The 26,237-nt window shown below is 46.9% G+C and overlaps 1 protein-coding gene across 3 annotated transcripts in view; it reads left to right on the forward strand.

Moving 5' to 3' along the window:
* Nucleotides 1-22,237, forward strand: part of NOTCH1 (notch receptor 1) — a 99,454-nt gene extending 77,217 nt beyond the window's left edge. For 2 of the 3 annotated variants that reach the window (XM_081178638.1, XM_081178639.1), the window contains 14 exons: nucleotides 130-314; nucleotides 1,925-2,057; nucleotides 6,088-6,345; nucleotides 7,695-7,807; nucleotides 9,396-9,964; nucleotides 10,689-11,114; nucleotides 11,421-11,569; nucleotides 13,618-13,834; nucleotides 14,821-14,911; nucleotides 15,399-15,564; nucleotides 16,121-16,416; nucleotides 16,804-16,951; nucleotides 17,035-17,132; nucleotides 17,835-22,237. In XM_081178638.1, coding sequence (XP_081034764.1) covers nucleotides 130-314; nucleotides 1,925-2,057; nucleotides 6,088-6,345; nucleotides 7,695-7,807; nucleotides 9,396-9,964; nucleotides 10,689-11,114; nucleotides 11,421-11,569; nucleotides 13,618-13,834; nucleotides 14,821-14,911; nucleotides 15,399-15,564; nucleotides 16,121-16,416; nucleotides 16,804-16,951; nucleotides 17,035-17,132; nucleotides 17,835-19,235 — 4,250 coding nt within the window. In that variant the 3' untranslated portion in view covers nucleotides 19,236-22,237. The remainder of the gene's footprint in view (nucleotides 1-129; nucleotides 315-1,924; nucleotides 2,058-6,087; nucleotides 6,346-7,694; nucleotides 7,808-9,395; nucleotides 9,965-10,688; nucleotides 11,115-11,420; nucleotides 11,570-13,617; nucleotides 13,835-14,820; nucleotides 14,912-15,398; nucleotides 15,565-16,120; nucleotides 16,417-16,803; nucleotides 16,952-17,034; nucleotides 17,133-17,834) is intronic. The other variant, XR_014003914.1, reaches the window with a different exon arrangement.
* The last annotated feature ends 4,000 nt before the right edge of the window (nucleotides 22,238-26,237 follow it).

Raw genomic sequence — 26,237 nt, forward strand, 5'->3', positions numbered from 1 at the left:
AAGGAAGGAGCCGGTCTGGCTTCTCTTGGAGGGTGTTCCATGGTCTGGGAGTAGACATCACTGAGGAGGCATTCTCCCACACACACACACCTGTTACTTGTACCTGACCTCCCTCCTATACCTTTGCAGGCGTCGAGGTGGTGCACCTATGCAGGAACTCTGGGCTCTGTGTGGACAGGGGCAACACCCACTCTTGCCAGTGCCAGGCCGGCTACACAGGCAGCTACTGCGAGGAGCAGGTGGATGAGTGCTCCCCCAACCCATGCCAGAATGGGGCCACCTGCACAGACTACCTAGGGGGCTACTCATGTGAGGTACGGTTGGTGCTCAGAAGGGAGGTGGCATGGGGCGGGGCAGTGGACACAGGGTGAACCCTCCTTTACCTGGGTTTGTGCATTGCCAGCAGAGCTGGGTACATGTCCTGAGATGTGGTGGAACATCAGAACGAAGTACAGGACATCCCTCCATCATAGATATTTCCAGATTGCTAGGTAGTTTACAGCCACCCTGCAAAGAAGCCACAGTTTCCAGGGAAAGGGGTACATCGTAACTTGGTAGCAGAGCATCTCCTATGCCAACAAAAGATCCCAGGTTCACTCCCTGCCAGCACGTCTGGCAAAGCTAGTTAAAAGATGGAGGGCTGTCCTTCATTGGAGGCTTAGAACAGTGTTTCCCAACCGGTGTTCCCCGGCACACGAGTGTGCCGTGAGACACCGGCTGGTGTGCCGCGAGATGCCTGGAGGGAGGCGGGCGAGTCGGGCGGCGAGAGGCGGGGCGGGGGCGGCGAGGAGAGGCCGCGCCTCCTGCTGCTGCCTGGCGCTCCTCCTCGCAGCCGGCAGCGCTGCCTGGGCGCCTCCGCGCGACTCTGTCTCGCTGGGTTTGGTCTCCCAGCAGAGACGGGTCACACGCGCCCCTCCCTCCCTCCCTCAGCCTGCGCGGAGGCGGATTGAGCGCAGCTGAGAGGAGCTGCCGAGGGAAAAAACGTTCACTTTTGTGCGTCCCTCCCGGCGTGACGCTGCGCGCTGACGTCACGGGGCGGGGCTTTAATGGTGGTGTGCCGCGAGATTTTTTTTTAGTACACAGGTGTGCCGTTGCCCAAAAACGTTTGGGAAACACTGGCTTAGAAGCAGAGGTTGGAGGGCCACCTGTCAGGGATGTTTTAGCTGGGATTCCTGCACTGCATGGGGTTGGACTAGATGCTTCTTGGGGTCCCTTCCAACTCTACAGTCCTATGATTCGGCAGTCTGGCTGGGTAGAAGGCAGCACCTTTGTCCCTGCTTGTGCCAGCCTCCATTTCCCAGTCAATGTAATGCATTTCAGTGGACAGAGGCAGCCTCATAAGCTCTTGCATGATAGAACATTTGGGCGCTTCCCTTGCGGACTTCAAAGCTAGCTGAAATCGTAATGCTACTGTAGAGTGGAGGGCACCTAAACATCTTTTGGCTTTTCTTAATGAAAGGCCAAGTAATGCAAGTATTTTTTATTATGTCTAAGCAGCCTTGATAATTGTTTGACCATGAGCTTCAGAAATATTCCCAGCACACCATGCCATGCCCACCCAAAGTCCCCACCCCAGTCTCAGCTCCCAATTTTTTTCTCCACTTCCCGCGGCAAGATTGCACAGTTCAGTCTTGGCCTGTCCTTGCCAACCTGACCCTCCAGCGGCTCGTACGCTTGCAGCTCCTGTGACATTACAGCAGCTCAGGCACTAGCCACTTTTGGTGGGGTGGGTGATTTGAGGACGGTACAGTTTGTCTATTTTTCATCTGGTTGCATTTTTAAAAATATACTACAAGTTCGTTTTGGCATTTTCCATTGTGGGCTCCCTTTTGAGGGGCTGCCTTCCAAGGTGGGAAGGAGGAAATCCTCCTACCCCTCTGGAACTCATTTCAACTCGGGAATATTGGACTACCTTTCCTTGTAGTGTGTTGCTGGCTACCACGGGATCAACTGCTCAGAGGAGATCAACGAGTGCCTTTCCCACCCGTGCCAGAACGGAGGGACCTGCATTGATCTCATCAACACCTACAAGTGCTCTTGTCCCCGAGGGACTCAAGGTAAATGTGGGTTTGGGTGGAAGCAGGGGCATGGGCAGGTAGGGAAAGACCCAGTCTTTAGGGGTGTCCCACTTGAATGGGGTGGGGTGGAGGGCTCCAGTATTTCTATCAGTCTGTTCTGTATTGGCTTAAAAGTCATCAGTTCAGTGGATATCTGCTTTTGAATGCAGAAGGTCCCAGGTTCAGTGCTCAGCAGAATCTCCAGGTAGGGCTGGAGAAAGACCCATCCTTCCCTGGTAGAAATCCTGGATTGTTACTCCTGATCAGTGTTGACAGTACTGAGCTAGATGGATCCAATGGTCTGATTCAGTAGAAGGCAGCTTGCTAATGTTCCTATTTAAACCCCAAATTTATTGAAAACCCTGAGGATTGAGATTTTGGTTAAGTGGTCGAGCATGAAGTGCAGGTTGAATGCTGGTTGGGAGACTTTGCATATAGAGCTGACTGAATAGCTTCCGCTTACACACACTTTTGCAAAGGGGTGTTGTATGTGTATGTGTGTCCGTCTCAGAAGGTGTGGGAGGGGTATTCAGCAACTTGCCGGGGGAAGGGGCACAGTGTTCTAGCAAGACTCTTTGCAGGGGAAGGGTCTTGCATTGATTGAAAGTAAAATACATTGCTTCTCCCCACTCGCGTTCCCCTTTGCTGTTTTCATGGGACCTTATTTCGAGGAAGCTGACTGGAATGCCATTGGGTTGGCAGCTGGTTTGTCTTATCTGTGTATTTATGACTATGTTGAACATTCCACCTTTCCTCCAAGACTCTCAGTGCCACCTTTGTAGTTCTCTCCCCTCAGTTCACAAAACAACCCTGTGATGCACATCTGGACAAATACTTCCATGCCTTTGAATCCACCCAAGATGGTGCCCATTGCTATGAATTTGGGAGAGTTTTGAGAGAAAGAAGGAACAAATTGTTTTTATAAAGCTGCTTCACATATGTGCTGCCAAGAGTGTGGAGGCAGGGGTATTGGTTGGCATTTTTGGTGGATGTACCTGGTAGAAATTTTTAGAGAACAAATGTTTAATTAGAGATAAGTAAAATGACTCATCGGCATGGCACGGCTACATCTGCAGGTGCCCTCAGGTGTGTTGTCAGCGTTACTGAATATGGGTTTAAGTGGGTATCAGGACTTGATGAATAAACCACTAATTGGATTTCTATTAGCAGCTGCACACAGGGTGATAGCTGCAGTCTGGAAGGACTTAAAATGTGCAAACCTGAAAGAGTGTATTGCCCTTAAATAAAAATTGGTTCACAAATTAAGGCTGGCAAGAGGAACAAAGCATAGATATGCCTCTGCAGGAGAACAGTGGAGCTTCATTTCATTCACTAATTCGACAGAAAACTAATGATTGGTCCCAAAGGTGTATACTAACTTAGAATTATAGAAGAGTTAGAAGGGACCCTGAGGGTCATCTAGTCCAACCCCCTGCAATGCAGGAATGTCAACTAAAGCATCAAAACTTTGCTTGAAAATCTCCCAAGGAAGGAGAATCTACCACCCTTTGGAGTCAGTTCCACTGTTGAAAAGCTCTTACTTCCTTTCTTTTTAAAATAATTTTTATTAAAGTTTTCCATTGACTACAAAAAACCATGCAGTGTCTCTTTTTTGTTGTTCAGATTATAAAGTCTTTTGGTTTATGTTCAGTGTATGACAATATCCAGAGGGAAGGGAGAAGGTGGGTGATAAACCTACACACTATTTTTTCATTTTCCCAGCTTTTACTTTCTTTCGTTTTTAAAAATAATTTTTAGTAAAGATTTTCTTGGTTTACAAAAGTACGTGCATTGTCTCTTTTTCCAGGTTGTGCTTTCTACTGATCAATCACATTTGTTGTGAGACAACCTGTGGGTCCCCGATGTTGTTGAACTACAACTCCCATCATTCCTAGCTAGCAAGGCCAGAACTCAGGGATGATGGGAGTTGTAGTCCAATAACATCTGGGGACCCACAGGTTGAGATCTTCTGCCTTGTATACAGTATAAGGATGGGGAAGAGAAGGGGGAGAGGGGGATGAGGTAGTAAAACTTACTTTCTTTTGCTTAGTGTATTTGCTTTTTGTGGCAGTGCCACCTGAGTAGTTTCTCTTTCTACAGTCATACCTTGGGTTAAATATGCTTCAGGTTGAGCGCTTTTGGGTTGTGCTCCGTGGTGACCTGGAAGTAACGGAACGCGTTACTTCCGGGTTTCGCTGCATTTCTCAACCTGTGGGCACCAGATGTTGTTGAACTACAACTCCCATCATTCCTAGCTAGCAAGGCCAGAGCTCAGGGATGATGGGAGTTGTAGTCCAACAACATCTGGGGACCCACAGCTTGAGAACCGCTGCATTAGTGTGTTGTATACAGTACAGTGGTACCTTGGGTTAAGTACTTAATTCGTTGTGGAGGTCCGTTCTTAACCTGAAACTATTCTTAACCTCTGAAGCACCACTTTAGCTAATGGGGCCTCCTGCTGCCGCCGCGCCGCGGGAGCACGATTTCTGTTCTCATCCTGAAGCAAAGTTCTTAACCCAAGGTAATATTTCTGGGTTAGCGGAGTCTGTAACCTGAAGCGTATGTAACCTGAAGCGTATGTAACCCAAGGTACCACTGTATAAGGATGGGGAAGAAAAGAGGGGGGAGGGAGTGGTAAAACTTACTTTCTTTTGCTTAGTGTATGCTTACTGTATTTGCTTTTTGTGGCCACCTGAGTAGGTTCTCTTTCTACAGTCATACCTCGGGTTAAATATGCTTCAGGTTGAGCGCTTTCGGGTTGCGCTCCACTGTGACCCGGAAGTAACGGAGCACGTTACTTCCGGGTTTCGCCGCATTTCTCAACCTGTGGGTCCCAGATGTTGTTGAACTACAACTCCCATCATTCCTAGCTAGCAAGGCCAGAGCTCAGGGATGATGGAAGTTGTAGTCCAACAACATCTGGGGACCCACAGTTTGAGAACCGCTGCATTAGTGTGTTGTATACAGTATAAGGATGGGGAAGAGAAGGGGGAGAGGGTGGGGTGGGGTGGTAAAACTTACTTTCTTTTGCTTAGTGTATGCTTAGTGTATTTGCTTTTTGTGGCAGTGCCACCTAAGAAGTTTCTCTTTCTACAGTCATACCTCGGGTTAAATATGCTTCAGGTTGAGCGCTTTTGGGTTGCGCTCTGCGGTGACCCGGAAGTAACGGAACGCGTTACTTCCGGCTTTCGCCACACGCGCAGACATGGGTTGCATTCGCTTCAGGATGTGAACAGGTATCCGGAACAGATCCCGTTCGTATCCAGAGGTACACTTTCTGTATTTCCTTGGTAGTGAGAGAAGTTGGTGGGGCAGGGTTTGGTTGGTTGTCTTTAGTTGGAACAGCTCTTGTTTTCTGATGTTAAGAGCTGATTGACAGTGAAATGGACTCCCTCGGAAGGTGGGGGACTCTCTTTCATTGGAAGTTTTAAGCAGAGGTTGAGTGGCCATCTATCATGGATGCTTTAGTTGATATTCCTGCATTGCAGAGTATATGGCTCTTGGGATCCCTTCCAGCTCTCCAATTCTACCATCAGGAAGTTCTTCCTGATGTTTAGTTGGAATCTCCTTTCTTGTAACTTGAAGCCCTTGGTTTGCTTCCTACCCTCCATTGCAGGAGAAAACAAGCTTGCTCCATCTTCCATATTTGAGGATGGCTATTGCATCTCCTCTCAATCGTCTCTTCTCCAGGCTAAACATACCCAACTCCCTCATAAGGCTTTTCCAAACCCTTCATCATCCTGGTCTACCTTCTCTGCCCACATTCCAGCTTATCAATAAACTTCTTAAACTGTGATGCCCAGAACTGGACACAGTACTTGTGGATCACTTAATTAAAATGTGTTTTACAGATGCATACTGTTAAAAGTTTTGGTGTATGTACAGGAATACAGGTTTTCAATTTATTTGTTTTGGGGGGTGCCTCCAGGAAATGTAAAGAAAATGGATCAATGCTAGGCCAAGTTGTAAGCAGGCCTCTTGGGATCCAGCTCACACCTTCTTCTGCTCCCCATCACTCTCCCCACCACAGGAGTACACTGTGAGATCAACATAGACGACTGCAGCCCACCCTTTGACCCCAACACCTTCGCCCCCAAGTGCTTCAACAACGGGCGGTGTGTGGACCGCGTAGGGGGCTACAGCTGCATCTGCCTGCTGGGCTTCGTTGGGGAGCGCTGTGAGGGTGACGTCAACGAGTGTCTGTCCAACCCTTGTGACCCGCTAGGAACCCAGAACTGTGTGCAGCGCATCAATGACTACGTGTGCGAGTGTCGTCTGGGGTATTCTGGTGAGCACCACAAGGCTCCCCCCAAAAAAGCACGTGGTCTTTGGTGTTTTCCTCCCTCTTGCTTTTTGTCCAAGAATTACTGGCTGATGTTGACAGTAAAGGTATTCTCCAGTCCTAATGCAAACATGCAGTTTAATATAGGTGGTTCATATACCCAAATATTAAAACCCATGGACTGTATCTAGTAAGAATACTGTATAAGAAGAGATCTTTAGCTGGATCAGGGCAACTCAGCATCCTTTTCCCACATTAACCAAACCTGGTGCCACAGTGGGAAGTCCACAAGCAGTACCCAAATACAACAGCACTTTCTCCTTCTGCGGTTTCCAGCAGCTTGTATTCAGGGGCATTCTGCTCTGACAGTGGAGGGGGAACATAGGCCTTATCCTGCTCCATGTCTTTGCCCCCCCCCCTTTAGAGTTTATCTATGCACTGTGTAAAAAAGTACTTTGTTTTCGTTTGCCCTGAATTCTCCCAAGTGCATAGACTATCTTAGCTGGGAGTCCTACTCCCTGCCTTTTCCCACCTGGCCTGTGGGGGAGGGCCAAGGCCCTGCCTGACGACTCCCAGCTACAAAAGATGAGGCTGCTGAACAGACTCTTGTGCTGGGGTATTGCTTAGTAGAGGTTGTTGCTGTTCCTGGTATTATTTTTTTGCAGGCTTGTTTTTAGATCTTATTTTCATTTATGTGGAAATTTTTCGGGTTTGCTGTGTGCTTCCCCCCCTGTGTTTTATTTATTGTTTGTGGCCATTTTTGTAATTGTGTAATTACATAGTTTTAACTGTGCAAAGGCAGTATACAAATAAAATGATGATGATAGTTAAACTCCTTCCCACAGGAGGCAGTGATGGCCACAAACCTAGACTGCTTTAAAAGAAGATTAGACAGAGGGCTAGAGATTGCTGCTAATCAAGATGGCAGTACTCTTGCCTCCACAGATGGAGGCAGAAATGCTTTTGAATACCAGTTGCTTGAAATCACAAGGAGGGGAGAGTTCCCTTGTGCCCAGGTCCCCCAAAGGTATCTGGTTGGCCACTGTGAGAACAGAATGCTGGATGAGATGGGGTGCCTTTGGCCAGAACCAGCAGGCTCTTCTTAGCTTCTTAATATCTTCAACTTTTCCATTTCTAGAAAAGATACATGGGGTGGAGTGGGCTGCCCTGGTGGCATAGACATCTTCTTTTCAGCCAATAGGTATCCATCAGGGCCCCCCCTTAACTAGTAAAAGAGTGTGCGCATGAGATTTCAGAGGTGGAGAGATGCAGCTGTTTTATTACAGAGGTCCAGGGGGAAATGTTGGGGGTGACGGCGGGGCAACCTGACAAGGCTTTCTCCATCCCCTTTCTAGGGCGCCACTGTGAGACGGTGGTAGACGGCTGCCGGAACCAGCCCTGCAAGAACGGTGGGACCTGTGCAGTGGCCAGCAACACACAGCACGGCTACATCTGCAGGTGCCCTCCGGTGTGTAGTCAGCTTTTGGTTTTAGGGGACGAGCTGTGGGGTTCAGAGACGGAAGCAGCCTCTTGGGCTGGGTGGAATTATTTACGCCCCTTCCTAGCCAGCATCTGTTTTGGATGCTTAGGAGTTGCTGGATGAGGAAAGGCCATAGTTCGGTGGTAAATCAGCTGTGTTTCATGCAGAAATCCTAGGTTCAATCCCCAGGTTCAATCCCAGGAAGAGCTGGGCACATCCAGTGAGTCTAAAACCTTGGCGAGCCCCTGCAAGTTAGTGTAGACAATACTGAGCTAGATGGATCAATTGCACTGACTTGGAAGAACACGGCTTCCCATGTTTCTGTTTATTTCATCCCCTTATTCATAACTTTGAGGACTAGAACCTTGCTTTATTCTTAGGAGAAGGGCCATAGTTCAGCAGGTAGTGCATCTGCTCCACACGCAGAAGTTCCCATGTATATATATGCAACCCTGCCAGGCAAGTGTGGACAGGGGAGCACATGATCTCTGGGGGGGGGGGAGCACTGATTCTGCTCATCTGAACACTAGGAGACTGTAGCAGCTATCAGTAAAGAGTATGCTGACCTCTACTGACTTCAGCATAAACTGCAAATTTAAGGTTGCAACCAATGCTAGTCCTGCTCAGAGTGGACCCACCAAAATGTGCAGACTTAAGTTAGTAATGCCCATTCTTTAGCTGGGGTTCTAGCATTCAGGGGGTTGAGCTAGATGCACCCCCACCACCAGCAGCAGTAGGACAAAAGCAGTAGCCAGACCAACGGCAAAGCAGGTAAAACTTTTGCCACCACGTTCCTGCTTTGCCATGCAGCTACTCCCCTCTGAAGGGAGATAATGGATAGTTCCTGGAGGAGGACACTGACCAACCCACTGCTGATATAAAACAGTTGGCCTGAGAACAGAGTTTGGGGCAGGTTGGTGAAGCTAAAAGTTGGAGAAATAGTTGGTGAAATTTGCTCATTAGTGGGTAGGAAATCTGCTCATTAGTGGGTGAGTATATTCTTGGTTTATTATTTGACGATAATAGTTAATGTTGTTTGTTATTTATATAGCAGGTGTGTTTTTTCTTTTCATAAGTATTGTGTTAGACCAGAGCTTTCCAAACTGTATCGTGACACATTAGTGTGTTGGCTGCAGTGTGTAGGTGTCTCACGTGAATACTCCCCGTGCTCCTCCTGGGGCTGAAAAGGGGTTAGTTTAACCTCTGGTTTGCTAGGAAAACTGAATTATGGTGTTGCAAAGTGATGCATGCCTAAAAAATGTATCACCAACATGAAAAGTTGGGAAAGCTCTGTGTTAGACAATATATTGATTCCCCCCTTTTCTCTTCCCTTTTGGGAGAATATTTGTGTGTGTGCGTGTATTACTGTGAGTCAATTGGAGACCTTCAAGTAACAAGCAACAAATAAGTTTAACAGATGATAATAATAATAATAGTAGTAATAATAATAATAATAATAATAATAATAATAATAATAATAATAATGACCCCTTGAAGGCCTTCCCACTTTACTCTTCTGTGATTTGGTGACTGCCTTTGGAGTAGTCTCAGTCGTTCCACTCTTTGCCCTCTGCAGGACTGGGACGGTGCCACTTGTGAGAACGACGCCCGTGGCTGCGGACCATTGCGGTGCCTGAACGGCGGCACCTGCATCTCCACCCAGAAGAGCTCCAGGTGCCTCTGCCCACTGGGCTTTAGCGGAGCTGCCTGCCAGTTCTCCTCTGGCAGCCCCTGCCACTCCAGCCCCTGCTACAACGGGGGCACCTGCCAGCCTGCCAAGGAGCCACCCCACTACCGCTGCAACTGCCCAGCCCGGTTCAACGGTCTGAACTGCCACATCTTGGACTACGACTTCACAGGTGGCCTTGGCCAGAACATCACTCCACCTTCCTTGGAAGAGAAGTGTGAGATCCCTGTGTGTGCCAGCCACGCCGGCAACAAGATCTGTGACGCCCAGTGCAACAACCACGCTTGTGGCTGGGACGGCGGCGACTGCTCCCTGAATTTCAACGACCCCTGGAAGAACTGCTCCCAGTCCCTCCAGTGCTGGGACTACTTCAACAACGGGCACTGTGACACCCAGTGCAACAACACCGGCTGCCTGTACGACGGTTTCGACTGCCAGAAGATGGAAGGGCAGTGCAAGTGAGTGGAGTTTAAACTGTTTTTAACATTGGGTCACGATGCACTTTGATATCAAAGTTATGTTTTAATTGTTGTAAGTCCCCACCCTGGGACTTTAGGTGGAAGGGCAGATAATAAAATTGTAGTAGTAGTAATAATGACAATGATGATTTGCTTCTGGGGCTAAAGGATGTGCCTGTTTGCTCTTTTATGATGAGAGTATGTGGAAGGAGCAGGGAGGGCCCAGAAGCAAAAGGTTGTTTCTTCTTTCTTCTACCTCTCCTTCTCCTTCTCCTTCTCCTTCTCCCTCTTCTTCTCATTTTTATTTTTGGGCTACTATTCACCTTCTAAACCATCATCTCAGGGCAATTTACATATAATTTAAACAGTTCAAAAGACAAAGACAACAAATATATGTAAAAACACAAGTGAAATCCAAACCAGTGGGCACTCATGTCAAATACTCATTTATCCAGCTGAGAAAGCCTTTGGGGGACAAAATGGCCCTTCAACTATTTCCAGAAAGCACAGATTGTGGAGCTTATCGTATCTCATCAGGGATGCTGCTCCAAAGGACGGGCAGCCACACTAAAGGCCCTGCTCTGAGTGACTATGGGGCTGAAGCAACCAGAATTGTGCACAGTATCCCAAATGTGGCCACATCATAGACTTGTATAATGGCATTATAGATACCGGGCAGTTTTGTTTTCAATTCCTTCTCCTCCTCTTCCCATTGCCTGCGCAGCCCTCTGTACGACCAGTACTGCAAAGACCACTTCTCTGATGGACACTGCGACCAGGGCTGCAACAACGCAGAGTGTGAGTGGGACGGTCTCGACTGTGCCAACAACGTTCCCGAAAAGCTGGCGGACGGCACTTTGGTGGTGGTGGTGCTGACCTCCCCAGAGAACCTAAAGAACAACTCCTTGAACTTCCTGCGGGAGCTCAGCCGCATTCTTCACACCAATGTGGTCTTCAAGAAGGATGAGCAGGGCGAGTACATGATATTCCCCTACTATGGCAAGCCAGAGGAGCTCAAGAAGCACCATATCAAGCGGTCGTTGGTGAGCTGGCCAGATGTGAATGATGCTGTCTTCAAGATAAGATCTAGGCTGTATGAGACCATCGTTGACAGACACAGGAGGGAGATGGACCATGTGGACATCTGCGGGTGAGTGGCTCAGCTGGGGCTCTCTGGGAGCAGGGAGAAGGAGGCTGTTGTCTGCAATGACTGGCAGTGACTCTCCATAATTTCTGGCATGGAGTCTCTCCTGGCCCAACTTGGACATACCATTGGGGCCTTCTGCATACAAAGCAGGTGCTCTGTAGCTGAGCCATGGTTCTTCCCCTAAAAATAAAGATTCTGGTCCTCATCATTCTGAAAAAAGGGACTGATTTTTATAGGAACCTAGGAAGCTGTCCATCCAAGATTATTGCTTCTTACTCCCACTTTCTTTTCTTCTTCCAATACCTGCAGATCAATCGTTCACCTGGAGATTGACAATCGCCAGTGTGTCCAGTCCTCCTCTCAGTGCTTCCAAAGTACCACAGACGTGGCGGCCTTCCTCGGTGCTTTGGCCTCGCGGGGCAGCCTGGACTTCCCATACAAAATCGAAGCTGTTAAGAGTAAGTCTGACACATGTGCAGGAAACACCTGCTGATGCGTTAGCAGCCCTGCTGGCATATCCCGGGAAGCTGAGCCGCTTTTGCCCCTAGCAGTTTTTCACTTTCTTTTACAAAAGCTACATACCACTTGATTGTAATGAAAGCTTTGCGCCGGAGCTGCCCAGGGTGTGGTCCACGGATGAGCTTCAATCAGGTGGTCCACCCATGCATGCCTGTGGATCTGAGGTTGGAGATGGGTGATGGCACACTCTTTGCATTAAATGTTTTTAATTGTGTCTTTCTTCTTCATTTATTTATTTGGAGTATTTGTACCAAGCTCTTCAGTCAAAAAGGCTCCCAGAGCAGCTTTCATACAGTCAAAACAAGGCAGTCTCTACGTACAGACTTAAAATAAAAATTTAAAAAGGCATGATACACAAAGGAAAAGGCACAAGGAGGGAAGAGGAAAACAAAAACACAGGCACCAGTTTCTAAACAGTTGGTCCTCTAACAACCAGCTTGCACAATCCAGGGGCAGGAGGGGCCTGATGGGGCTGGTCTGTCACAGCAGAGCCAAGGAAGTGTTTTTTATCACTTCCTTTTATTTATTCTGTTGTATTTTATTGCATTGCAATTAGAATTCCATGGAGGCAGTAAAATAATAATAATAAATTATTTGTACCTCACCCATCTGACTGGGTTGCCCCAGCCACTCTGGGTGGCTTCCAGCTTATATAAAACATAGTAAAACATTACACCTTAAAAAGCTTCTGTATACAGAACTGCCTTCAGATGTTTCCTAAGTGTTATATAATTGCTCATCTCTTTAACAGCTGATGGGGGGGGCGTTCCACAGGGTGGGTGCCACTACCAAGAAGGCCTTCTGCCTGGCAGGCAGGAATTTAAGAATGCAGCTAAAAACAACACAGCATCTAGCATGGTGCATTTCTGTTTCTACAACAAGCTGAGAAATAATTCAGTGGTCCACTGAGACCCTCGGCAATTTTCAGGTGGTCTGTTTGTGGGGGTAGGGAGAATTTTGGAGCCATTGCTCTAAGCATTTCCCAAAAAGATAAAAGCCTGACAACATTAAAGGACTAAGAAATATAGATAAGTGACAGTTTAAAACACGTATTTAAAGGCATATAAAAATTATTAAAATCAACAGTAGGCTAAAAACCAGATTAAAACACTTGTCATCATTCAATATGTCTGGATAGACTTTCCTCAACAAACATATTTTAAGTGGGAGCCAAAAAGAATATGCTTTTTAGCCTATTGCTGGTTTCAGTTATTTTTGGAATGATGTAAATGGTGGGTTTTTTGCTGGTAATTTCGTTGTTTTGGGGGGTTGGGTGTTTTCCCCCTCAACAATCAAATGGTATATAATTTTTATGGAATAAATTCAAAAGAGTTACAGTGTATGATGTTTGTCTTAAACAATATCGTAAAAAGAACTTGATTCCTCTTTAAGAAGGAAGTGGCATCTCTTTAACTCTTTTTTAGTTCTTCTTCGAAGTTCTGTCTTGATGGTTCCGCCCCTCTCTCATCCATAGCTGATTCCAAAATCATTACTGCTGGGGGAGGATGAAGGAGTGGGGGGGCGGGGGGAGAGAGAGAGAGTGCAAAGTTAACCCCACAACCCAAACCTTGTAATCGATCAGTGACACGCAGAGTGTTGAAGTTTGCATCTTCCAAATCCCCCTTCAATCCTTTTGACTTAACAGCTCAATGTGAATGCAATGATTTGAAGTTTGCTTAATCCTTTATCCGTGAAAGGAGGAAGGGGAGGAACCCTCTCCCCCTCCAGCGCTGCAGATACAGAAACAGTTTGCAATTCTGATGAACAGCGTAGAAAAATGACCTTCTTTTTTCCAGGGGGCTTTGGAGGAGTTTGGGGGCAGTGAGTGTGGAGGGGTGGGGGTTTGGTTGCAGGCGGAAGAATCAAGGCACAGCCAGGCTGGCAGCTTATTAACTTAATTTCGCTGCATTTTGCCTTCTGCCTCCATTCAGAGATGCATCTTAACTCGAGGTCCTCTCGTCACACTCTGCCTCTCATTCTCTCCTAGGTGAAAGTACTGACCCTGAAAAGAGCACCCAGTGGTACCCTATGTACATGGTGGTGCCTGGTGTCTTCCTCCTCCTCTTCATTGGTTTCGGGGTTCTGGCATCGCGCAAGCGGCGGAGGGAACATGGGCAGCTCTGGTTCCCCGAGGGCTTCAAAGTGACCGAGTCCAGCAAGAAGAAGCGCAGAGAGCCCCTGGGGGAGGATTCTGTGGGGCTGAAGTGAGTAATCCCCCTCTTCACCTCTTCCCAGGTCTCCTTTGTTGCCATTTGGTTGGTTGATTGGTTGGTTGGGTGGGGAGGGAGGGAAAGGCCCTTTCCCGCCTCCTTCCTGGGTTGCTGCTGTTGTTGGGGACCATAGTTCTTTTTATTCACCAACCTGGTGCCCTCCAGATGTTTCGGACTACAACCCCCATCAGTCCCAGCCACCATGGTCTGATGGGAGTCGTAATGCAAAAATCCAGAGGGCACAAAGTTTTGCCAAAGGCTTGATGTTAGCTTTTCACTCTGCACATTTACAAAAAAAGTTGGTTTTAATTTTTACTGTGCCACAGCTCTCTGGATAACAAGCTGGAGAGGAAGGGAAATCTGGTGTCAAAATGTTTTTGGAAGGGATATTCTGAGCCCAATTTAAGTGTCAGTTTTTCCAGGCCATTGAAATGAACATGTGGAGTGTCCAGGGAAGCGTGGTGGAAGCCAGTTCAGAGCAAGGGGCTTAGCCCTTCACTGAGTAGACCCACTGAAATTGATGAGCATGGCTAACTTAGATCCATTACTGTAGTCCTCCTTTGGCTTGGAGGAAAGAAGGATCCTTGTGGGTTTGGGCACAACCTGCCCATTGCTTTTGGCTGCTTTCTCCAAGTGTAGCACCAAGATTTTACGGCATATGTAAAAAGCAGATTGGTGCATCATCCACACAAGGCAGAAATAGCACACTGAGGCTGGTGGAAGGACTTTGGAGAGGCTTGGTCCTTAATTTCACTTCTTTTCCCGCTTCTAAGCAAGTTTACATGTACAGTGCCCAGCTCTGATAAATGATGTCTGAAATGTCACCTAGGGTGTGGCACAGCTTGGACAAGTCTAAGTATGGCAGGGGAAACTTTTTAAATCATCATCATCCTTAATTACTCCATTTAGCCCTTGGTGAAAAAATTCAGAGTTTGGTTTTTCTAGTGGTGGATCTAATTTCCTATTTTTTCTCCATGAAGACCCTTGAAAAATGCTTCCAATGGGACCCTGATGGACGACAACCAGAACGAGTGGGGTGATGAGGAGACACTAGACACCAAGAAGTTCAGGGTAAGCCAGCGAGCTGCTGTTTCCATGTCGTTTCAGCCTTAAAGGCATTCACTAATTCATAGGTCTCTTCCATCCTGTTTGGATGCATTTGGTATTTACTGCGAGTCCCTCCCTCATCCCTGGCCCAGTGGAACTTTTTGACACCAAGAGGCCCCTATCTTTGGTCCTGTCTTAAAAAAAGCAAGTTTCTTGTCCTCAGCAGAAGATCAGCACATTGCTCCTTCCTTCCTTCCTTGCCTTCTCCCCCTTTGCCTCTCCAGTTTCAGGAAATACTGGAAAACCCGTTTATGCAAAATTAAACAACTCTCATTCTGATAATAGAATTTAGCTTTCCATATCATGTAGTGGCAGGGTTCATTTTATATTTGTTGAAGTTGGGGACAGAGGGGATAACTCTTGTTTTCAACTCAGCAGCACAGTGTGTGAGAAAGAGTAGAGTTTTATGCCTGAAAGGATCTTTTAAAACCTCAATCGCCTCTCTTCCCAGGTGGAAGAACAGGCCATGTTGCCAGACATGAATGACCAGGCTGACCACAGGCAGTGGACACAGCAGCACCTGGATGCAGCCGACTTGCGCATCTCCTCCATGGCACCCACCCCACCCCAAGGGGAAATTGATGCTGACTGTATGGATGTCAATGTACGAGGACCAGGTAAGGAGAGTGTGTGGGTGTCAAAGCCTCTCTCTTCCTCCCTTGCTGTGATTTTGTCAGGGGAAAGGAGGACAATGCCAGGAGGGAGGGCATTAGAGCTGGCCCAGGGGAAGAACCAAACAGCAAACAGGCCAGGTGGGATTTTGGGAGGGGAACAGGACTTTGGAGTAGCCCAGCTCTTTAAAAGAGAATTAGACAAATTTGATAGCCTTCTCTTTCTCCATTGCCAGCTACTAGCTATGATAGCTATACTCTTGTTTCCATGGTTGGAAGCAGTAATGATTCCAAATATCAGTAGCTGGAAATGGCAGGAGGAGAAAGTTGCTCTTGTGGTTCATGTTCTGCTTTCAGGTTTCCCAGAAGAGGCATGTGGTTGGTCATTGTAAGGACAGGATGCTGGACTCTTTGGTCTGGTTCAGAAACAAGACACTTGTTATTAGATCCCGATCACCAATATTCAGGCTTAGTTCAGGCCCTGGTGTTTTGATATCCTGGGAGTGCATCCAGGCACTGTCATTGCGCTTCTGACAGATTTCCCTCACTTGTGCCTTGGCAGATGGATTCACACCACTGATGATCGCCTCCTGCAGTGGAGGTGGGCTGGAGATGGGCAACAGTGAAGAGGAGGAGGACGCCCCAGCCGTGATTTCAGACTTCATCTACCAGGGGGCCAGCTTGCACAACCAAACAGATCGCACTGGGGAGACAGCCCTCCACCTGGCTGCCCGCTACTCACGCTCAGACGCAGCCAAGAGACTGCTGGAAGCCAGTGCCGATGCCAATATCCAGGACCACATGGGGAAGACGCCACTCCACGCTGCCGTCTCGGCCGACGCTCAGGGGGTCTTCCAGGTAAGGCGAGTTCAGTGCTTCCAGAGCTTGGGAGCAGTGCGGGAGGGCTGGGTAGCTCCCTGCCTGTTGGAGAGGGTTGAACTTGATGACCCTTGAGGTCCCGTTCCACCCTAAAATTCTGAGATTCTTATCATTCTGTGGGGCTCTAGTGCAAAAGCCCCCAGAGATTGCTGTGCTCATTGCTGGGCAATCATTCTGCCTTCCCAGTGAGTTTTTTCTTTTTTCATCCAACCCCCCTGCAATGCAAAGCAGGGACTTTTGAGTTTCTAGTTAGCTACATGTGGCTTTCAGCTGAGCGGCTGTAGAACGGACATTCACTCTCTTGCCTTGCCAGTCTACCCCTGCCAGGATGTCAAATAACCAAGATGTCTCTCTTTCCTGGGACAGATTCTGATCAGGAACAGGGCCACCGACCTGGATGCCCGCATGCACGATGGGACCACCCCTCTCATCCTGGCTGCCCGTTTGGCTGTGGAGGGCATGCTGGAAGACCTCATCAGCTGCCATGCAGACGTCAATGCGGTTGATGACCTAGGTACCTGGCATTTCCAAAGCATTCTGGGGAAGGGTGAGGGGCTCATGGTCATGGCCTTAACATTTGTGCCTTTGGGTCCATAGGGAAATCAGCGCTGCACTGGGCTGCTGCCGTGAATAATATTGATGCCGCTGTTGTGCTGTTGAAGAATGGGGCAAATAAAGACATGCAGAATAACAAGGTGAGAAGGGAGGGGGCTTCTTCCTGGAGCAAGGCTGGGCCAGTGCGAGGCAGAGCTACTGGCCATCCAGCCAAGGATAGGACCAGCAAGCCCAGGATCTTCAATGACAGGGTCAGAAGCTTTGCTGGAATAAGCTGCGAAATAGGAGAGAGGTGCCCTGGCATCTTGTGGGCTTCCCTGGGCAGAAGGAGAAGTTTATCGTTTATCTGCAATTTAGGATGGGAAACAGGGAGTTAGCTTTAAGTGAACTTGAATTGCATTCAGGATAGGCAAAAGAAAGTCCTTCATGCAGCTTATAGTTAAACTATAAAACTTCCTCCCGCAAGAGGCAGGGATGGCCACCAACCTAGATGACTTTAGAAGAGGACATAGAAGATTATCAGTGACCACTGGCCATAATGGCTATGCTCTGCAACACTTCTGAATACACGTTGCTCAAAACTGCAAAAGGGGAGAGGGCTCTTTTGCTTCCAGTTGGGGCGTTTGGTTGGCCACTGTGAGGACAGGATGCTGGACCAAGTAGGCCATTGGCTGCAGAGCTCTTCTTATGTTCTTAAGCTGCAGCTAGACCTTTCATTGTGTAAAGCAAATTGATAAATGTAAGGAATGACTAATAATACTTCAGCTGCATAACCCTGTTCATTTTGGAGAAGAGCCTCTAATAAGTCTGCTTTCTTCTTCCCTTTCCTCCCATGCCTTTAGGAGGAGACCCCTCTGTTCCTGGCGGCCAGAGAAGGGAGCTATGAGACGGCCAAGGTCCTCCTAGACAACTTCGCCAACCGGGACATCACAGACCACATGGACCGCTTGCCACGGGACATCGCCCAGGAGCGCATGCACCATGATATCGTCCGCCTCCTGGACGAGTACAACCTGGTGCGCAGCCCCCCTTTGCACAGCGGGCCCCTGGGGGCACCTACCCTCTCCCCGCCCCTCTGCTCGCCTAGCAGTTACATCGGCAGCCTGAAGCCAGCTATGCAGGGCAAAAAGGCGCGGAAGCCCAGCGCCAAGGGACTGATCTGCAATGGGAAGGAGTCCTCCAAGGACCTCAAGGCCCGCCGGAAGAAGTCGCAGGAGGGCAAAGGCTGCCTGCTGGACAGCTCCAGTGTCCTCTCCCCAGTCGACTCCCTAGAGTCCCCCCGTGGGTACTTGTCTGATGTGGCATCTCCTCCCTTGATGACCTCCCCCTTCCAACTGTCGCCCTCCATGCCCCTCAACCACCTGCCAGGGATGCCCGATGCCCACCTGAGCATGAACCACCTCAACCTGGTGGGCAAGCAAGACCTGGGCCTGGGTGCCAGTCGGATGCAACAGCCCTTCGACTCGGTGCCCCCGCGGCTCTCCCACCTGCCCACCTCCAACGCCACTGTCATGAATTTCACCGTGAGCGGAGCGCCTGGCCTGAGCGGGCAATGCAGCTGGCTGAGTCAGATGCAGAACGGCATTCAGGTGCAGGGCCAATACAATCCTATGCGGAATGGCCTGCAGCAGGGGGCACTCCCGCAGGGCCAGGCCCTCCAGCATGGTCTTCTGACCTCCCTCCACAATGGGCTGCCCACCACCACCTTGTCCCAGATTATGAACTACCAGGCCATGCCCAACGGCCGCCTGCCAGCCAATGCCCAGCCCCATCTCCTGCAGGCACAGCAGCTGCAGCAAATCCAGCAGCAAAGCATGCAGCAGCAGCAGCAGACCCACAGCACCGCCCCAAATGCCGGGAGTGCAAACTTCCTGGGGAATGAGCTGGGCCAGCCTGACTTGCAGCAGCAAGTGAATGGCGGGACTCTGGCAGTCCACACCATCCTGCCCCAGGACACCCAGGTCCTGGCCACCTCCCTGCCCTCTGCCCTCACTCAGCCCATGACCACCACCCAGTTCCTGACTCCACCCTCCCAGCACAGCTACTCCTCCCCCTTGGACAACACCCCCAGCCACCAGCTCCAGGTGCCAGACCACCCGTTCTTGACACCTTCCCCAGAGTCGCCGGACCAATGGTCGAGCTCATCTCCACACTCCAACCTGTCAGATTGGTCTGAGGGCATCTCAAGCCCGCCCACCAGCATGCAGTCGCAGATGGGGCACATCCCAGAGGCGTTCAAGTAGAGCAAGAGGAGGGGAACCGCTTGGGCAGGCGACCCCAGAGAGTTTCCTTCGGAGGGAGACACTTCTTTGGTTGAACCAGAGTAACCTTTGGTTTGAGTTTCTGTTTTATATATATATATATAAAAAGAAAAAGTATTTTTACATACAATGTAAGAGGGAAATTTCAACGTTTTTCTTCCTTCGTTAGTATTTATTTATGTACTACATGAAAACACTGCCTTTTTTATTTATAAGTTTTGTTGAGAGCTCAGTGGGATGCATTTGCTGTGGTCCAAATTTTAAAATCTTATTAATGGGGTTTGATTGCCTGCTTTGCGCTCTCTTGCTTACTACTTTTTTTTTTTTAGGACATCCTCTTTAAACAAAAACAAAAACTTTTATACCACAAGGATGTTCTTGTGCAGAGAGGTTTTCTTTTGTAAAGCTGTAAGCAAAGACCCATGATTATATAGTGACATTTATTTATTGAACAAGATATTTCTTTTCCTGTTTTTGTTTTTAATTCTGGAAAAATAGGGAGGATGGGCACATTTTTTCAACAAAAGTTTACCTATTTGAAGGGAAATTATAATTTAAACATAAGTTGATGGTTTTTTTGCGGGGGGAGGGTGGTTGTTGTTGGGTTTTGTTTTTGTTTTGTTTTGTTTTGTTTTGTTAAGTGCTTTAAAATATTCCCTTGTATGAGGGTGGATAGAGTCGGGGAATATTATGAGACAGCAGCCATGAATTTCTGTTTTAAAGTTTCAGTATTATATAGTTTATCTCGCTTGTCCTTTTTTGCATGATAGCAAGCTTTACTTCTTTTTTATTTATTTGAAATACTGCCTATGATCAAAAATCAGGATCACGGGTTCTAAGCTATAAATGAAATCCCAATGCTTCCTTCGGGGCCCACCCTCCAACTTCCCTTCTCCAAAATAGTCTTGTGCTCAAAAAGGCTTTTGGTGCAGAGGAAGAAACTTTACTTTGACTCCAGGATAGCTTTGTGGTTTTTCTCTAAATTGTCCCAATCGTGCTATTTTTAAAGCACCCATCACCTTGGGGGGTGTTGCCATTTTAAGAACCACATTTCTTACTATGAGAAGACTTAACAAAATGCTGTTGGTTATGACAGGCAGGAGATGTATGTGTCTGTGTGAAAACATAAGCTGTATAGGTTAGGGTTACCCAGAGAGAGGGTTGGTGTGTCTGTGCAGTGCAGAGAAACCTCAGGGTATGAGCCCCAGGCCATTAGTCACGTGGCAATAGGCTCACCTATAAATATCACAGCGCTGTAATTTTCCCAGAAGGGGTTGATCCTAGCAACCCATTCACTTCTATGGAAGAGAGTGAAAAGGTGCTGCACTCAGGGACATGTCTTGGAGAGGGTGCCGCTTCAACCTTCTTCCTGCCCCTGTTGCTTCCAGTTTAGCCCCCTGCAGCAACTGCAAATCCCACCCCCTCATCTCTTGAGTGGCTCTCACCTTTCATCTGTAGAGTCCTCAGTAGAATTCACTGTGTTCCTGTCCCACTTGAATATTGGGAGCTAGAGAGTGGAACTCTGGGTGGAAATTAAACCCTGCTTGCCAGAATCTAGGCCAGCAGTTCCAAACCCGCTCCACCCCCAATTTTTCTGCCCTGCCCCACATGCAGGAGGGCAGTGACGGGGGCATGGGGGTGGGGATACCTAGACCTTGATGGGCTGGCAAAACATTTGCCTTGGATGGCCCTTTGGGAGATGCCAGTGCCAAACTGGCCAGGCCCCAGTTAGGTGTTCCTGACTTTGAAATTAGTTTTACAGCCCGACTTGGGTTGGAATCTTGTCATCACAGGACACCTCCAGAAAGCAAAAAGGGCTGAATTCATTGTTTTTAAGACAGAGGGAGAGAGAGAGAGATTGCAAAGTCTTCCGGAATGGCACGTTGGATGTTTGCTCTTATGGCAATAAGGAGAATGGGGAAGGGGGTCGACTTTGTAAAACAAAATAAAAAATTATTATATATATAAATATATAGTATAAGCCTATGGCAAAGCTAATGTTCTGTAAATAAGTTTTTTGTTTTGTTTTGTTTTGTTTTGTTTTTACTTAAAGAAAAGAGAGATAAAGGGTGGATTTTGTTTAAAAAATCTAAAGCGGTTTTAAGTTGAAAGTGAAAGTGGTTTAGAGGTGGTGAAATATTGCTCAAGAGGAGCCCAATCCACCAAAAAGTTCACTGAGAGAGAGAGAGTCACTGAACTGAACAAGGCCTTTGTGTGACCACAGCGCTCTTTTGAGAACGAGTTAGTTTCACTGGCAGGATTTGCCAAGTGAGCCACCCTTGAAGACTTCAATCTGACACACATTTCATTTGGCGCTCATGCCATTGACTTTGCAGGGGCTTCCTGATTCAGAAACACTTCCCTTATACAGTGGTACCTCGGGTTAAGAACTTAATTTGTTCCAGAGGTCCTTTCTTAAGCTGAAACGGTTCTGAACCTGAGGCGTGCTTTCGCTAATTGGGCTTAACCTTCCTGGTTAGTGGAGTTTGTAACCCAAAGCATCTGTAACCCGAGGTACCACTGTACTAACATATCCAAGTTGCTGGCTTTGGTGGGGTGGGGGCATTCCAATATCCTGTGCATTTATTGTCCTACGGTGGTCCTCTGTCCAGCTGGACCTCACCTTGACACACTCAAGCATATCGCGCGTGCGCACACCCTGCTTGTGTGGGAGCCTCTTGAATACTCACCTCTCACGAAGCATGGCGAAGTGCTGATATTGGGACATCCCTAAAGCAAAGTGATTTTTAAACACCCTCTGGTGTTCATTGTTTTATGTTTTATAAACTAGAGTGTAGTTTCTTAAGTGTGGGGGTGGGTGGGATGGGATGGATGTGGGTGGTAAAAAAGCACCCTTCCATAATAAAAATGTTCAAGCAAAATGTGTAGTTTGCAAAAGGATGTGTTTTTTTGTTTTTTGTTTTTGTTTTGTTAACTGATTTGCAATAAAGTATGCCCCCGGGGCATCTAGAAATTCTATAAAAGTTGAAATGTGTTTTTTCCCCCTTCTTAATCCTGCGTCTGTTGCTGGGAATCACAGGTGGGGGGAATTGCTGCTGTTATGCTCAGGTTTTGGTTGTTGGCTTCTCATTGGGGCATCTGGTTGGCCACTGTTGAAGACAAAGGTGCTAAACAAGGTGACCCAACTCTCATACTCTTAACATTCTTATAACAGTTTTTTATTTTTAATGGAGCTTCATAAGAAAATACAGTCGTACCTTGGTTGACAAACACCTTGCGACTCAAAACGTTTTGGCTCCCGAACACCACAAACCCGGAAGTGAATGTTCTGGTTTACGAACATTCTTTGGAACCTGGACGTCCAACAGGGCTTCCGCGGCTTCCAATTCGCTGCAGGAGCCAATCGGAAGCCGCACCTTGGTTTCCAAACATTTTGGAAGTGAAACGGACTTCTGGAACTGATTCCGTTCAACTTCCAAGGTGCCACTGTACATTGCTTCAAGCAGCAAAACACTTTTTGTCTGGTAAAGTTTAAAGTTACTTAAGGGTGCATCCAAGTCAGTTGGTGGATGCACTGAAATTAAGCTGGATAGGTATTCATTTCACTAGGTCTACTCTGAGTAGGATCAACATCGGATGTGATCCCTTCTTTTTAAAAAACATTGTAAAAATTAAGTTCCAGCAGCCAACAATTTTGAGTAGTCTTGCATCTTGCTGATTCAGCAAAATCCTGCCTAGATATTACAGGTATACTCATTTATCAGGATGTAAAAAAAATGCAGAGCATTTGCCATGGAAACTCCTCCCCCCGCCCACAATTTAATGAGAGTCCTTTGAGGAATACCCTTTTAAGCACTGATCCTGAAAGGTGAGCCCTCCTTGCTGCAAAACAGAAGCCAGGTTGCAAATTTAACACTGGCCTCTAAATCCACCTTGTCAGGTGGGGCCTGCATGTTTCAGCCACTCTGAGATCTCTGCTATTGCCCTTTTCCACTATAAATAAAGGAGAGGCAGCAGCAGATCCCCATTGGGGGGGAAAATGGCAAATCACTACAAAAGGAACTGTTTCTCTGACCAAATACCACAAACCTGGAAGTGAATGTTCTGGTTTGCAAACGTTCTTTGGAACCTGGACGTCCAACAGGGCTTCCCCGGCTTCTGATTGGCTGCACCTTGGTTTCCAAACATTTTGGAAGGCAAACGGACTTCTGGAACGGATTCCGTTCAACTTCCGAGGCGCCACTGTACATTGCTTCAAGCAGCAAAACACTTTTTTTTAAATAATAATATTTATTAGTTTTCCAACAAATTGAACACAACACTACAAAAAACCAAAAAAGAAAAAACATACAATAATACAATACAATACAAAAAAAACCACTGCAAAACACTAACATACAACTAACAAAGCAAAACAAAAACCATTTAAAACACAGTCCAATTTCAATATCTTATCTTTCTTTCACTAATTTCCATGACCTCCTCGCACCTCCCTTTTTGTATTCCACTTCTATTAATTGTTTCAGCAATTCCTTTCCATCTTCCTCTGTTTTCTATCCTATAATTGTCTTAATACATTCTAACCTTATTTTTCCCTTTAATGCTCTATTAATCTATTTATACTTAATTCCGTATGACATTTCTACTAAAGCCATATAACTTCGTTCCATCATTTTTCTAACATTCATTAATTTTACAGTATTTCTGTAAATAGTCTTTAAACTTTTTCCAGTTTTCTTCCACCGACTCTTCTCCCTGGTCTCTGATTCTGCCAGTCATTTCCGCCAATTCCATGTAGTCCATCAACTTCATCTGCCATTCTTCCCTGGTGGGTAAATCTTGTGTCTTCCAATATTTCGCGATGAGTATTCTTGCTGTTGTTGTTGCATACATAAAAAAAGTTCTATCCTTCTTTAACACCAATTGGCCGACCATGCCCAAGCAGCAAAACACTTTTTGTCTGGTAAGGCTTAAAGTTACTTAAGGGTGTATCCAAGTCAGTTGGTGGATGCATTGAAATTAAGCTGGATAGGTTTATAAAATAATAAGCAGGCAGAAAATACAAGATCCCTAGCTTGTCAGTAGTATATGGGAAAAGGATATAGGGGTCTTAGTAGACCTCAAGCTCAACATGAGTCAGCTGTGTGACGCAGTGGCAAAAAAGGCTAATGCAGTTCTAGGCTGCATCAAGAGAAATATAGTGGCCCAATCAAGGAAAGTTACAGTCCTTCTCTATTTTGCCTTGATCCGACTACAACTGGAGTACTGTATCCACTTCTGGGCACCACAATCTAAGATGAATATTGCCAACCTGGAACATGTGCATAGGAGGGCAACCAAGATGATCAAGTGTCTGGAAACCAAGCCTTAGGAGAAATGGTTGAGGGAGATGGGTATGTTTAGTCCAGAAAATAGGACACTGAGAGGAGATATGATAGCATCTTCAATATCTAAAAGGCTGTCAAATGAAAGATGGAGCAAGCTTGTTTTCTCCTGTTCTGGAGGGTAGAACCCAAACCAATGGCTTCAAGTTACAAGAAAGGAGATTCCGACTTAACATCAGGAAGAACTTTCTGATGGTAAAAGCTGTTTCCGACTGGTTTCCCACCATCTGGCTCAACAAATCATGGGGCAGAATCCAACACCACGGAAGTGGACTTCTTGCATAAAAGGACTTCACCTTTCTCTCCTCATTCCTATAGCCCCCCACCCAAAGTGTTCCCCCAAAATCTGTTCTGGAGAGTCCCCACACCCTCTGGAAGTCCTGTTTAAGCAAATGACATAAAAGGAGATTCCAGCTAAACATTAGGGAAAACTTTATGATTGTAAGAGCTGTTTCACAGTGGAACAGACTTTCTCAGAAGGTGGTGGACTCCTGGGAGAAGAGGAATGCTTATGCCTGGGGCCTAAAGATATGTAATGAAGGCACCAGAGAAGCCTTCCAGGAAAGCACCGCACAAATGGGGAGCCACGACAGAGATGGCTTGCACTCATGTTGTCACCCTCTGGACCTCTCACAGAGGGCCTCAGATGGTGATTGCAGTTGTTCATATGGGGAGAGGTGGCCCTTGAGGTATTGTGGTCCTGAGCCGTTTACGGCTTTATAGGTCATGGGAGTGGTTGGGTGTAGGAATACCAAAGAAGGATGTCAAAAACATCAGAATGGCCAGTTCTTGAGAAGGTTTAGACTTACAGCAAAGCAGCCTGCCAGTTCTCCTAGCCTTTACTTTTTTTAATATTTATTAAAGTTTCACAATTTATATAATCAAACACAACAATACAAACAAACGCAAACAAAAAAACAAGTATAGTTTCAAATCCTTATTTTCATAAAACTTACTTCACCGACCTCCTCATACCTCCCCTTTCTGCATTCCAATTTCAAATATTTAGTTCAGCAAATCCTCACCCTTAATTTTAATTGTTAACCATTCTTTTCTTTTAACTTAATCCTTACAACTGTAATCCACTTAATTTCTAAAGCCGCATCATTCTAACACTCATTAATTTTACAATGTTTCTTAAGATAGTTCTTAAATTTCTTCCAATCTTCTTCCGCCGTCTCTTTTCCCTGGTCTCGGATTCTGCCAGTCATTTCTGCCAGTCCCATATAGTCTATCACCTTCATCTGCCATTCTTCCCAGGTGGGTAGATCTTGTGTCTTCCAATACTTTGCGATGAGTATTCTTGCTGCTGTTGTAGCATACATAAAGAATGTTCTGTCTTTCTTTGGCACCAATTGGCCGACAATGCCCAGGAGAAAGGCCTCTGGTTTCTTAAGGAAGGTATATTTAAATACCTTTTTCATTTCATTATATATCATTTCCCAGAAAGCCTTAATCTTTGGGCATGTCCACCAAAGGTGAAAAAAAGTACCTTCAGTTTCTTTACATTTCCAACATTTATTATCAGACAAGTGGTAAATTTTTGCAAGCTTGACTGGGGTCATGTACCACCTATAAATCATTTTCATAATATTTTCGTTTAAGGCATTACATGCTGTAAATTTCATACCGGTGGTCC

The sequence above is a fragment of the Podarcis bocagei genome, assembly GCF_964188305.1.
Source record: "Podarcis bocagei genome assembly, chromosome: Z".
Taxonomy (NCBI): Eukaryota; Metazoa; Chordata; class Lepidosauria; order Squamata; family Lacertidae; genus Podarcis; species Podarcis bocagei.